The 15,301-nt window shown below is 40.5% G+C and overlaps 1 protein-coding gene across 1 annotated transcript in view; it reads left to right on the top strand.

Moving 5' to 3' along the window:
• pth2ra (parathyroid hormone 2 receptor a) overlaps positions 1-15,301 on the top strand; it is a 62,667-nt gene that overhangs the window by 39,346 nt on the left and 8,020 nt on the right. Inside the window, exons 9-11 of the mRNA XM_078285920.1 lie at positions 5,627-5,693; positions 10,910-11,004; positions 14,075-14,213. Coding sequence (XP_078142046.1) covers positions 5,627-5,693; positions 10,910-11,004; positions 14,075-14,213 — 301 coding nt within the window. The remainder of the gene's footprint in view (positions 1-5,626; positions 5,694-10,909; positions 11,005-14,074; positions 14,214-15,301) is intronic.

The raw sequence follows: 15,301 nt of genomic DNA, 5'->3' as shown, positions 1-15,301 counted from the left end.
AGCAGTGTGCTAAAATGTACCATTCGTTTCTATTTCATATCAAAGATCCACTTCCATCATCCATTTGCAGGAAAAGCGTCAGAGGTTGTGTGACCCCGGTGTTGAGTGGTGACATAATGTTTTCAGAGTCAAATGAAATGGAATTCCCTGCCAAACACGACCTCAGTCGCCCCCGATAACATAGATTTGGTCCACACTTTTTGTTCAAAGGGCCTCACAAACAACAAAGCCTCTTTTATTGAAACTCTACTGAGGCCATTGACACGTATTTCTGAGTGCTTCAAAGGGAAATGCTGAATGCTAAATGACACGACCTCAGAGCGGCGAGTGCAGCCAAATGTCCTCTTAGCTTTGAGAATCATAAGGGAGTAGGTGGAGTTCGGAGACTGCTTTGTGTCGGCTCATTAGCTGAGTGTTTAAGTGCTAAAAGGAGTCATGGAGCCATCTACAATGACAAGGCTAGGGGAGAAATGCTGCTTCTTGTGAAGCATGTGCCTGCTAGCTGGGCTCCAAATTGTGGGAGGCTTCATTATGTGTCTGTGTAGGAGTACCAGGACCTGTCTGTGCACTGCAGAGCAAAGGACAATATGGCTTACTCCACCCCCCCCCCCCGGATATGATTTAGTCTCATATTCAGCCTTCAAACCTTATTTTTCTTAAAGCAAGAGAACCAAAATTCTGCTAATGAGGTGAGATAACTCCACCTCCAGTTTCACTGCTTCCTGGAATTCTCTAGAAATGAGTGTCAGTATCTTGAAACAAGTCAGAATAAGGCGGATCAATGCAAATGACAGTTGATTCTAACAAGTTGATTTGCATTGGAAAGAAGTGTAATTATCTCAACCCACTTATTTTAAGAAAATTACAATTTTAGGACTAGTAAATGACTTGTTAAGACGGAGATTTCTTGCAGTGCACACACACACACACAGCCACACACACACACACACACACACACACACACACACACACACACACACACACACGCAACCTATCCCCAGTCTTCCCTTACTTCATACTTTATTTATGCACTCATTGTAAATCATTGTAAGTAAGAGTGTCAGCTAAATGCCTAAATGCAATTTATAATGTAAATTATACATTTCATCTGTGCGTACATTAGTAGCAGCTGGCTTCATTTAATTTCCACTTACGCAGCTAATGTTTATCGGCTGTGCCCTGTCAGTGGATCATAAAGCCACCTGTCAAAAGAGTGGAAGCAGGCATTAGTCTGAATACTTATTTGTGCAAATCAAGCTCATCTGACAGTCCTGGAGGCTAATTTATTTTTCTGTATTCCATTCACACTTTCCATGGAGTCTGGGTGAGGGAAATTGGCGACATCACCAATCTAGTGAAGGGTGTTATTTTTCTGTAGTTTAAGGAATTTGTCATTCAAAACAGTAAATGAGATGTATTTATTTTGATTTTTTTATTAACTTTTTTCTGTGCTGTTTCTTTGCTTTACTTTTTTCTTTCTCATCATGTCACTCACATCCATTCTCTCTCTCTTTTATTTTCACGCATTCTCTCAAGGTCTTCATCTGCATCTCCGGCAGTTTGACATTCTTTTTTAAAGCCATATTATTTATTAGATGCACCTCTCTAAGAGCCGGGGTCTGTGTCTTTGGTTCGTTTGTGTGTAACGCTTTTTGCAATGCGTCCTGCGTAAGGGAAACACAGAGCGCACTCATGAACCAGGAAGTAGCTTTGTTATTTTCGTAGTAGTCAACACATTACTTAAATATTAAATATTGTGTTCAGTTCTGTTCACAGCATTTTGGTGTTAACAGGTGGAGTTTTTAAAGTCAACATAGTTTCACTCACTCCAACCATTCATATACCCCCAACACCACCTGAGCACCTAGCAAGCTTTACCAAATGTGTTTTTGAGTCCCCAGAAAGTTTAGGAAATGCCTGCTTATAATGCACCGGGACTCCCTATTTTCATGCCATTTTGTCCTGATTACATCAAAGAGGGCGTGTTTCTGTAGAGCGTGCTGGTGCATGCTAAGTGCACTCTTTGGCTTGTTGCCTGCTCGACTTGTGCATTCCAAGCGATAGCATAATCCGGTTTGCTGGAACATAAACAACTGGAATATGGAAAACCATATGTTTATGTAACGGTATTCCTTTCATGTTTTCACTGCAAAAAAACAATCTAAACTTGTGCAGTTGTGAGCGTGAAACACTCTTTTCCATTCGGTTCTCTCTCATATGTAGAGAATGTCATGCTAAACTCCTTACTCCTACTTGCTCATCAACAAAGATACATAATTCCTAAAATATGGCTCAAGACATTTTCTGAATCTTTAGGAGACACTCCTCAATGCGACATAGATATAATCCACCAAGCAGCACTTATTTCACTAAAATTTAAACTTTTAGACTTGGTTTACCTGTTATTCCCACAATCTTCCACCAAAAATGTGTGTTCGGATATAAAACGGGGGTGTTTTCCTAGTGATTGACAGGTCGCCTGTCCAGTGATCGACAGGTCGGCGATTACGAGCCAATAGTAGGTGGCATTGTTGCGCTGCAGTCAACCCTCAGGCTCGCTTTGGCTGCACTGGCTCCAATAAATGTCAACATGGTGGCGACCGTAAACCCAATCTCCAGGCTTCAAAACGGCCCTTCAGAAACCAGAAATGGGTGACGTCACACTCACTACGTCCATCTTTTTTTACAGTCTAAGCCTTTGATCTTTTCATCAAAGCCCTTAGCACATGGGTTTCTTAATCATTTCTACCTATACGGACCAAAATTAAAAATGTTATCTTCCAAGCCCTTGCTATTTAAAACATGCTCATTAGAACATGCTAGTACTCTTGGTATGTGGGGGCCTATGAGAAGCTGGCCTATATCAATCAGTGTCGAAAATTATGCCTTATCAGATCCTTATATGATTAATATTTTTTACTCACGCTCAAAATTAATTAAAAATACCTCTCCATCACTCCTTAACTTTTCTTTATTTTATTTGTATAGCGCTTTTCAAAACAAAGTTACAAAGTGCTTTACAAAACATGATAAAAGAGTACAACATACTCAGGAGTCCAACATTGTCATAAATAAGATAAAAATAAATAAAACATGAAGCATAGACACCAAATAAAACAAAGTTTATAATAAAAGTAATAAGATAAAAGTGATAAAAATAAATGAAAAACAGACAGAAATACTGTAAATACTATGAAAAAGCCTTCCTGTAAAAGTGGGTTTTAAGAAGCGATTTAAAAGAATGCAATGACTTTGCTAGCCTAAGATCCTCAGGGAGGGAGTTCCACAGCTGCGGGGCTCGAACAGCAAATGCCCGATCTCCTTTTGTGACAAGGCGGGCTTTTGGAACATTCAGGAGGGTCAAACCTGAGGAACGCAGGCAGCGACTAGGCTCATATGGAGCTAATAAATCTAAAATGTAAGTAGGAGCAAGGCCATGTAAGGCTTTAAACGTAATCAGTAAAATCTTAAAATCACATCTATACCTAACAGGTAACCAGTGAAGAGAGGCGAGGATGGGTGTGATATGGTCTTGTCTCTTGGAATTTGTTAAAAGTCTGGCTGCTGCATTTTGTACGAGCTGGAGACGGGAGATGGCCTTTAGGCTGAGCCCAGAATACAGGGAATTACAATAATCCAGTCGCGATGAAATGAATGCATGGATGACTTTTTCAAGGTCCGTTTGAGACAGGAAAGTTCTGATTTTTGCAATGTTTCTAAGTTGGAGAAAGCATGATTGAACTACCTTAGTGATTTGTTTGTCAAAGCAGAGCTCGGAGTCAAAGATTACTCCCAAATTGCGGGCGGACTGTTTAACATTGGAGGATAAGCTCCCTAGGTTCTTTTGCCAGTCACAAATCGAGTTAGGAGAGCCAAATAGAATGACCTCAGATTTGGACTCATTAAGTCGGAGGAAGTTTTGTGACATCCAGAACTGCAAAATGTCTGTCCAAAAATCCCCCACTTCTCTCTCTTTTTAGTGTTTTCAGAGCTGCTCACTGTGTAATCACCTCAATAAACAACACTGGCATAAGATGCAGGACTATCTGATTAGTATTAATATTTAAAACTTGTCACAAGCAACACTGAAGAGACAACACTTCACAGAAGAAAGGGATGCATCACCTTCAAAAACTAGATCTGTAACTCACATCTACCTGAACTCCTTCCCACTGTGCTGGAAAATGATGCCTCAAAAACAGCAAAGGGGTTATAATCATAGGTATTCAATGTAGTGCCACTCATTCATTTAATGTGTGAAGATGCTTCTCGGTGTGATCGCCCCCTATGCTGGACACATACTTCAATCTCATTACGCTACGCCTACACCTACGCAAAGTGGTTACGTCGCGAATGGCATTGTTCACACGGTTTAAAAAGGTATGTCCACCAGATATCCGCTAAGGAGGTACTGAAGACATTACGGCTACAGTCACAGTGAAGGGAGAAAACGTTATAAGATACTCATCATATTTTCTGAGAAATTGGTCTCGGTGGACCGCTCATTGATAAATGCCTTTAACCAGCCCAGACGGAGAATGATTTGGGGGGCAAAACACGCCATCAGCCCCATCTCCACTCCGTTTCTCCAGTATTTCCCCGCCGTGCAGGACATAACGGTCACGGATTTGCTTCCATTTAATCTTGCATGTTTCAGTGTTTATCCCTAAAATGTTGTCAATTTCTCGCCAGCTATTCTGGCGTGCATATTTGTCCAGACAAATCCAGACAAGAGATATTGGTAGTTGCGGACAAGTTTCTGTCCTAGCATCTCTCACGTCACTGGGCATAAAATTGTGGATGTGGGTATTGCACCTTGCAGACCCGTAGTGCTAATTTTTGAGGACGTGCACAAAGAGCGCTCCGAATAACCTCAGGATACACGTGACAACCATCTTGCGAACACGTGATTAGAAAGTAAACTAAGTACCTGCAAAATACAACAAAAGGGTGGATGGCGTACGTTTACCTATACAGAGGGCAGTTTGACACAAATGCTTTTAATCTTAGATCCAGTACGCAATGCTTTAGATGAGCCTCATCAGTTAATGGGCACAGACTGTCTGGATGATGATGCCAATATCAGGAAAGGTCACAGTGGAGCTGTGTGGACTGGACTCCTGTGACTCATTCACATCTCTGCCAATTTTTCATTTTCTCTTCCCCTGCCTGTCATTTCCTCTCTGCCTCTACCTCTGCTTCTGTCTGACTTTCCATCTCAGCTTCTATCTATATCATCTCTCTTGTTCTCGCTCCTTTTTATGACAAGCACACATTTCTAACCCTCTGAATAATTTCTAACCCTTTAAGTAATATGAAAGTACCCTTTCTCTTTTTCTCCCCCTACTCTGTTCTTCCTTCTCCCCTTTTCATATTCTCTCTCTCTTTCTCCTCTGTTTTTAAATGGTGTCAAGTTTCCACATTGACTTTGTGTCTCCTCTGTCTGCAGCTCCAGTTCTGTCTTTTTAATGACCACTATTTCAACACTCCACTCCCCTTCTTCTTGCTCAGCTGCTTCTTGTTCCTATTTTTCTGACTTCTTTCATCCTCTCCTCTCCTCTCCTCTCCTCTCCTCTCCTCTCCTCTCCTCTCCTCTCCTCTCCTCTTGTGTTTGTCTTTACTGCAGGTGTTGGGAGCTAAGTGCAGGTAACATTAAGTGGATCTACCAGGTACCCATCCTGACAGCCATTGGGGTATGTGTATATATATATGTGTGTGTGTGTGTGTGTGTGTGTGTGTGTGTGTGTGTTTGACAGAGTTTGCTGTTTTCTATGTGGACGGGGCTTTGAGAGGGGCCAAAACAAACAACTGTCATCCCTTAAATCTTCTTTTGACATTTTCGTTGGCTGAAGTGAGCATAAACTCCTGCACTGTGACACTGGAACAGTTATCACAGTTTGGGTGGATAGTGTGTGTGTGTGTGTGTATGTGTGTGTGTGTGTGTGTGTGTGTGTGAGTGTGTCTGTGTGTGTGTGCGTGTGTGTGTGTGTGCGTGTATTTTACTGTCTTGTGCAGTCCAACTGCCCTCACATGAAAAAAAGAAGAAAAGTATTAAATTGTCAGGACTGCTTTCCAGACCTAATTAAGTACAGGGATATCTTAATGGTCTGGTTGAGTTTAAGGTTATAATAAGTTTTGCTTGAGGGATTCAAGAATGAATATGTCAGCAGAATGTCATAAGTATGAAACAAGTGAAAACTAGCTTAGTGCTAGTTTCAAGCTCGCTACCTGTTTTGTCTGTGAAGCTGACCAGTATAACAAATCAAACCCAAGTATATCAGTTGTACATTCACAATTTCCAATAATTCCCAACATCTTGCAAATAGCTTAGGCTATAAATGTTATGATATGTGACATCAGACTATTTTAGTTTAAATGTTCTATGTCTATGTGTCTGTCCCTATTCAAATAAACATTGAAATGAAAAAATCTAGGCTAAGCTAGTAACAGCGTTACACAAACGACAAAAATCAAGAAGGCCCAAGGCAACCTGCTTTGTGTGTGTGTGTGTGTGTGTGTGTGGTGGTGGTGGGGTGGTGGTGGTGGTGGTGGTGGGGGGGGGGGGGGGGGGGGGGGGGGGGGGAGTCCAATTATTGAACCATCAACACCTGTAAGAAAAGCAGTCCCAGACCAAGGCACAGTCAAACCACAGCGAATAACAACTGACCTCAATAATTAACCCTCCCTCCAACATCTAAGACAGAGAGTAACCTCTAAACCTGCGTGAATGTGTTTGTTTTTAATGATCTCCAGTTTATAACAGGAGGGGAAGAAAAGCACAGATAGGGAGAAGGGGCGTATAAACACAGCAACAGATAGGAGCAATGAAGGCACATCATTAAAAGGCCGAAACTTTTTCAGAGACTTGAGGAACTCGGCATGAAAATATTCTTTTCCTTCCAGAAGATGAGAGCGTGTTATAGTCGTGTAAACGGTATGGTTCCACTATTAAAATACAAAATATACAGTGACCGGAATAGCACGTCCTGATTTTGCCGCAACAAGGGCAGTGTTTGTCTTAAATCTGCTCAGCCAATCCCAAACTTCATCAATCATATGACATCACTACCTGTGCGTTTTGTTATGAGTTTTTTTGCACCCTCTTCAGCATTTTTCAACATCAGATCTTTGACTTGTTAAAGAGTAACTATAAACCCCACCAAAATCTGTGGTGAAGCCTGACGCCTAATGGTAAAAAGTAGGGTAATGGCCATCTGCTATTGGCTGGTTTTTCAGCCAGGTGATGTCACCTTCTATAGAGTACAACAGGTAGTGACATTACCTGGCACAAAGACCAGCCAATTGCAGATGGTCAGTTCAGTACCCTACTTTTCACCATTAGGTGTCAGGCTTCACCAAAGATTTGGGTTTGGGGTTTAGTTCACTCTTTAAACTCTGTGCTGGAGTTAAGGACCTTTATTTGTTATGTTACTTGTTGACGTGATTAGCATAATGCATCTCTCTCTCTCTCTCTCTCTCTCTCTCTCTCTCTCTCTCTCTCTCTCTCTCTCTCTCTCTCTCTCTCTCTCTCTCTCTCTCTCTCTCTCTCTCTCTCTCTCTCTCACTCACTCACTCACTCACTCACTCACTCACTCACTCACTCTCTATGTGTTTCTGTATTTCCTTTTTCATTTGGGCACATAGGGCGAATCTACGGGATCTTAATTAGGGAGGATGAGACGTTCCTCTTTGTTGCAGCCTCACTTTGTGATTTCGGATGATAATAAAGCCGGTGTTTTTTTTGTTGTTTTTTTTTTTTACATAAAAGTCATCTCTAGTGCAGTTTTACAGTAAGTGACACTCAGATAATCATAGGCTTTTGGGTAAAGAGAAGGGTGCTGTTTATATTTCTGATATAGTTTGCTAACCCTCAGAATAAACACAAACACACACATGCACTTTTAATTAATATTGCTGGAAATGACATGTCATGATAATCTCAGTGTCTGTACTCTCTATAATCCAATTTCTAGAGACTTGATTATTACCTCCACCAAGGAGGTTATGTTTTCGATGCCGTTTGTTTGTTTGTTTGTCTGTTAGCAGGATTACGGAAAAACTACTGGCCCGATTTTCATGAAACTTCGTGGAAGGGTGCAGCATGGGCCAAGGAAGAACCCATTAAATTTTGGAGCGGATCCGGATCCGACTCACAAACAAGCAATAACAGCACGAACCTTGGCGGAGGTCTGCGGTCTCCGAGTGCCCTTCTAGTTCCTTATTAATCTCATTGCTGGCTTGCACTGACACAGATCATTTCTTTAATTTAAATTTTAAAGATTATTAAAGTGATAATCTGCAAGATTCTTCTTCTTCTGGTTAGAAGAAGACATTGCATTGGTGTTCTCACCAATGCAATGTCAACCAACTCAGTGTCGTCACTGGGCCAACATACTGTAATAATAAAGCCACTCAATATAGACTGCGGCTTCTTATATTTCTTCTACCTACCTTTTATTAGTTCTAAACAAACCGCTGTTGTTGCCTCTGTAAACATAAACACATCACTTCCTTGCATCACTTAGGATTTTTCCTAGAAAAGAGGAACCTCCTTATAGGTGTTTAGAACAGCAAGTGAAAGAGCTCTTCATGAACCTAGGTATAGGTTGAATCACAATTGTATGGTATCAATTGGTGATGGAGAGTATATGAAAAAGTTGTGGATTGTTACTTTAATCAACACCCTCCTTGACTGCCAGTAATTCAGACCATGTGCTTTCTGTTCTCAGCAATCTTCCATTGTGTTTGTGTCTCCATGTTTTCTCAATTCTGTCTGTTGTAATTGTAATTGTAAACGCCTTGAGCTTAGGAAAGAATACAATGTATTACTATTATTATGTAAAATGATGGCGCTGCCTGTGGGTACACAATCAAAATGCGAGTTCCATTACCTCAGTTTTTCTCTCATTTTCTTTGTGGCGGATCACCTTCACCATTTTCCTCAATAACATGTTTTCCTTCCTCATTACGGGTCGAGGGTTACCTCCCAACCCTGTTTCTATCATGCATACGGGCAACAGTCACTTGTATTGGCAACATTAAGTATATATCAGTATGTGTAGATGTACTTTTGATTTTGTGTGTGAATGTTTCCTGGGATGTCTGGGTTAATGGAGAGAAGGAGAGGGCGAAAAAAAATAAAATAAAAGAAATTCTGTGATTCTTGTTAAGCCATTTAGTAATTAGTGATTTCTTGTTATTTGCTAGTAACAAATAAATAAATTACTCAAAGCTATTTCAGGCAGACAACTCGAGTCACGCTGCAAGACGCGTGATCCACACTCTACTCATCTCATTTACCAACTACCAACTCAACTATCATATCTCTCAATAAGGCGGTCTATTTAAGATGCAAATGCACTTTGCTCACTCTCTCTATGCTGCTGCTACGCTGCGGCTGCTCAGACTGACGATCACTGCTGCTCGGTTATTGCTGCTGCTGCTCACCATACATCATTTCATCATCTAGGATTCTAGGTTTTACCCGGGGGGGGAAGTTCCCTATCGTCACTCCCTGCTCTCTCATTTGACTGATTTAGGTGTACGCTCGCAGGGAGTGACAGGATCAGAGCCTAGACGCCAGACTGAAGTCTGTGTCCATATTTGCATTCATTCTCAATAATCTGTTTATGTGAGTTGTCTGACTGAACTAACCTTAAGCACGGAGATGACGCTCCATCAGGCTCAGGTGGCTGCAGAGGTGCTTTGCATTTGCATATGAATGAAATTATCATCAACACTTGGCTAAAATCATTGTAAATCCAATGCATTGTTAGATGACATTGTTAGACCAGTCCCACCAGGAGTTTTTTTGTGATTATTGCGGCCAAAAATGCTTGATTTTGCTGCGGCTTACAAATACATCAAAAGTCAAGTCAAAATCCTTATCCTATCTGTGCCACCAGTTTTTTCCGAACAATATATTGGATCCATTTCACACTTCACATGACCCACCTCTGGGTGCCAGCCAGGCTTCAAAGAGAACTGCTCTTGTCAAATGAGTTGGAAGCTCTAAGCGCTGCTGTGCCAATGCTTCCTCGCTTGGCCTCAGTATTACAGTTTAAGCCTGTTCTCTAGCGCTACTCTTATTTAAACTCTGCTTTCAAGGCTTTTCATAATGAAGCCTCGGAGAAAACTAGAGGAATTTAAGAGAATTGGTTTAAGTATATGGGATTTGTTTTGGGGATTAGAGTGGGGATTTTTTGCAGTTAGATTTCCATTACTGTCTAGGCTGCACTGTTCCATTGGAGCTTGGAAGGAAATGGGGAATTTCAGAATAGCAAATGGTCTTAAAAAGCCTAAAAACAGTGTAGAGTGTAAATTGTTAAGCAGCTCTTAACTCAGATGGTCCATCAAATCATGCGATTAGGGGAATATGTGTCAATGATAAACTATTCTATACAGTTAAACTTTTTTTTTTTTTATCAGCCACAGTTGCAAATATAATCTCCCAGCACAAATTTAAGCCAAAACATCTTAAATGAATCACTAGTGCCATTGCCAACACACAAGCCCCACAAGTGTTCCCAATGGCACTTCATCACAACAACACACAGCACAGCACACGCAAGACATCAGTCTATTGAAAAAGCCTCAAACATAAACGGATCTTTATCATTCACACAAAGCGTGTCCAAACATAATGTTTATGCTACTCGTGAAAATTGAAAATGACAAGTACAAGGATATGTTATGAAGGATTTTTAAACAAACACTTATTCTTATTCCTATTGGGAAATCCATCCATGGTCGACAAACAAGTAGTTGCAATAACACTTCAAATTTATCTCACTTCTTGTATTTCAAACATGTCAGTTATAATAAGAGAATATGTAGTGAGAGTACTTACATTCTCCATCTTTAGCCAACATTAATAGTCAGCTTTCCGCCTCTCTTGTTTCTGTTTTAGCTCAACTTCGTCTTGTTTGTGAACATCGTACGAGTGTTGGCCACCAAGATCCGCGAGACAAATGCAGGGAGATACGACACCAGGAAACAATACAGGTTTGTGCTGAACTGACTGTATCACACCAGCTGTTTATTTGAATCTTTAATACACTTCCCATTTGTTCAAATCAAATCCAAACTTAAAGTAATCTTCACTTGGGGTCTTGCTCTCACTTCGGCAATGCTGTTACCTTGAATTATTGTTTGAAGGCAAACTGTGTTTTGGAATAAACTTCACACAAAAGAAAAGCCCAAAAATACGAATTTGTTCATAGGCTGTTTACAGTTGCATGTTTGATTTTCTTTCCTCTTAGCATCTCCTTCCTTTACGCTGTTCTTTTTTCTTTTGAGATGTTTTGCCTGCCTAATGATCAGAAAACCATAGGATGAAACATGCTGTTTTAAACATAGACTGTCTCAGTTTGTGTCGCAAATTATGTGTTTTGCCTCAGGGAAACTAGAAACTTGACTTCTATTTGTGCAAATTAACATACGTTTGGCTATTTTCATTATGCTACATCCCCTGTCAAATTAACTGATAAAATGTGTAATTCCCAGCCATGTTTTACATAAAAACAAATCCATCTTTGTATTTCTCTCTCTCTCTCACTCTCTCTCTTTTTCTCTCACACACTTACACCTGCAGAACACATGCGTAAATGTGTAAGCACACACACACAAACACGCATACACACAGATAGAATGTGCTCTAATGTTTGTATACCAATTATCAGCAGTATTTTTCATTGTGGGTGTAGACAGGATCGTGGCAGATAAAAACCATTTTAATTACAGTGTGTGTGTGCTTGGAAGCATGCGGGGTTATTCTGAATGCTGCTAGCGCGGCTGCTTTGTGGGGATAAACATGAGAATTAGCCAGAACAGATGATAGTGATCAGGCTCTTGAAACCGGCAGCCGCGGCGCTGAAAGGGACACTCTTCATGTGAGGTGGCTGGAGAGCCGACTTCGACGTGAGTGTTTGTGCGAACCAGAAAATGTGCCCATATCCCCATAAAGTCCCCCTTGCTGTCACTGTGTCCCCACATTTCCTGTCCCATTAACTGTGATTGGGGCAGCTTCAGGATTTGTCTATTGATGACAGAATTCATAGGGAGCATGACAACAGCCACTCAGTCCTTCATAAAAGGCCTGTAAAATTAATGGGGGGCGTTTTTCTGCATTTCACCATGTTTGCATTTTGTTTTCGTTGAGTTGTCATATATTCACATGTGAATGCAGTTACCGTCCCACATAGGCCACCGTAGGTGATTCGTGGGAGCCTGTCACTGGGGGATTCATTTTAATGTGTTCTGGGCGAGAAAAATGGAGTATTTTTTAAATCAGGAAAAAATGTTCACACCAGGCAGCCAGCAGTAGAAGTGAATGCAGACCCCCCACACACAAACCACTGCATCAACTAAAAAACAAAAAAATAAAACAACCATTATCATGAAAAACTGGACTGGTAGGGGACAGAGAGTCTGGAAAATGGCACCATCCTCTTCTGTAAGGTTTGCTGTGAGTTTCCAGCAGTTTGGGACGTGTGATACGTTATGATTTAAACTAAAACCAATCTTAGTGGTACAGATAGAGTATTTATTTGCGAATAAGCAATGCAACTCTTTCATAATTCAATTAAATTTGAAATTAAAACTCAGATCAAGCATGGTGCAAGAAATGCCCTCTGTAAAAATAAAATAAAAGAAAAAAAATGTAATTTCTCACCATTTCACAGGATTATAGAAGTAAGAAAATAACTAGTGACCTCAGAGCTCCAAGCTGTCTTGCACTCAATATCAAGCTCTACACAATACCAACCAACTCTTGCAGCTTGCAGGGGCCAACGAAGAAAAGGCAGAAAATTACATAAAAATACAGAGTTATCCAGCTAGTTTGTGCCTCTTTAATGTACTTTTCACTGCACTACTATAGTAAAAAATACTCAACAGCATGTAGCACACTCAAAAACAGTGGTGCCAATTTTTATTGGCACCACTAAATTTAAAATTTATCACTTAAGGGAGTGTAACTATTTGAAACCATTTCCAATATCGCAGTTCTGGGGGGCGGGGGCGGGGGGGGGTACCACTGATACTGATTGATATTTCAAACACGTTGGCGGGCGATAAGTGATGCAAACACCACAACAGCTGATGTGTTTTAATCACAAACCTCCTACATGACAGATGTTACTACAGATGTTCTGGAGGTAACAAAGAAGAGTAAGGAGGAAAAAAAACATGAGAAAAAACAACTCAATTTCAATTTAAGTTTCAATTTAAAACTCCTGTCATGCAGATATATTGCATATTTCAAGCTACAAAGCAATTGAAATGAAAAATGCTTTGTGAATTCCATGAAAATACCCCAGTTTTGCCCCGGCTGATTCATTGCTTCTGTAAGCACCCCCAAATTAGCCTAGAGAAAAAGCTGATGACTTTAACAAAGACTGAATTAAATGCTTTAGCCTAGTAGTTATAGAGCTGTGAAAATAGTAAATCATTTCAGATCAGTGCCCACAAGAGCAGTTTGGAGAACAAGAATAATTCTTTCACAAATAAATTTCCCTGCAGAAACTTTGTCTGTATCCAGGCCGAGTGATTCATCTCTATCTGTGGAAGTACTGTAAGCTTGCCAAAATGAATCCATTACTATTCTGAATACGGAGTCATGGTTAGGAGTCAATCTGTTCATTGAGCTGGCACACACAAACCTAATGCTGATTATTTATCTCCCCACAGAAAAGTCATCTGCATTCCTTCTGTCTGTTTGATGTGCATCCTAATTTTCTCTGTTATCTCAGTTTTTAATCCACAAAGAAAATTTACTTTCTTTTTTTTTGTTTGCACATATGAAGCTGGCCAAGTTCATGCTTGTGTTATTACAATGTCCATGTTAGATATCATAGAAGCATCTATACTACATTAGTAGCTACTGTGGCTATTGCATATAGCCTGTTCTCTTACAGATTATAAAATGGGACTTCTATGATATATCGTATCATGCAAGATATCTGATTGTGGAACCAATATTGTACCAATTTGGCATCATATTGCAAAGTTTCCTTGACAATTATATATGTGTGTGTGTGTGTGTGTGTGTGTGTGTGTGTGTGTGTCTCCATAGGAAACTGGCCAAGTCCACCCTGGTGCTAGTGCTGGTGTTTGGCATCCACTACATCATCTTTGTGGGGATGCCGCATACATTCAAGGGTCCGAGCTGGGAGGTCCGCATGTACTGTGAGCTGTTTTTCAACTCTTTCCAGGTACTTGGCGAGTTCTTTCCAGTCATGTCATAATTACATATACTTACATACTCAATATAACATCTTGGGAGCGCTACAGTTCCTGGTACATTAAGTGGACATCCTCAAACAGAATTCACTCATGTTGATAGCTGCTCAGGAGGAGCGCTGTGTGTGTGTTCGTTGGTTCATTTGTTTGTGTGTAAAACGTTTTGCAATGCACTCTGCTTAGGGGAATTACAATATGTGCTCTTTAGGCAATGCAGAGCCCCAAGAGCTCTGCATAAGGGAAATACAGAGTGTGCTCGTACACCAGGCAGGACGGTAGAAGTCACAGAAGCATCAACCAACTGCCAGGAAGCTAATTGTGATTTTCCATCTGTAGTCAATGTTTGAATTGAATATTTTGTTCTGTGATCCTCTTGGTTACGACAACACTGTGCTACCACAGCACTTTGGTGTTAACAGGTGGAGTTTTTAAAGTGTTGTTGAACTTTGGAAGTACCTTGGGTTGTGATATAACCCCAAAATCAGTGAGACTCTGTTATCTGGTGCTCCGGTAGAGACGAGTGGAGAATTGCGTTTTTTCTCTCTCCATTCACTGTCATTGTGTGGCGAAACAGGTCTGAAAATCACACTTCTAGCACATAAACGAACGCGAACAAAGCAGATCTGACAATATATACAAGTCATTCTGCTGACATTTTTTGTGTGAATCGCTTTCTTTATGTTTATTAAACCATTCAGTTTGAGTAACACAGAAATTCTTCCGACCGGATTTTGATGTTACACTTGTTGGTTTAATAACATTAAGAGAGCGATTCACTTAAAAAAAATTCTGCAGAATGATTCGTTTTATTATATATTGTCAGTGTTGTGCTAGAAGTGTGATGTTGAGATATGTTTCGCCATATAATGGCAGTGAATGGAGAGAGACAAAAACACAATTCTCTCTCATCTCTACTGGAGCAACAGATAACAGAGAATCGCTGATTTTGGGGTTATATCATGGCCAGGAAGCTACACAACCCAAGGTTCAACATCACTTTAAGGTCAATGTAGTTTCACTCACTCATCAATCATGCGTAACCCCCACCCAATCACTGAGA

This window comes from Centroberyx gerrardi, chromosome 10 (assembly GCF_048128805.1).
Source record: "Centroberyx gerrardi isolate f3 chromosome 10, fCenGer3.hap1.cur.20231027, whole genome shotgun sequence".
NCBI lineage: Eukaryota > Metazoa > Chordata > Actinopteri > Beryciformes > Berycidae > Centroberyx > Centroberyx gerrardi.
The sequence above is the reverse complement of the archived record's forward strand: the minus strand, read 5'-3'. Positions and strand labels throughout refer to the sequence as shown.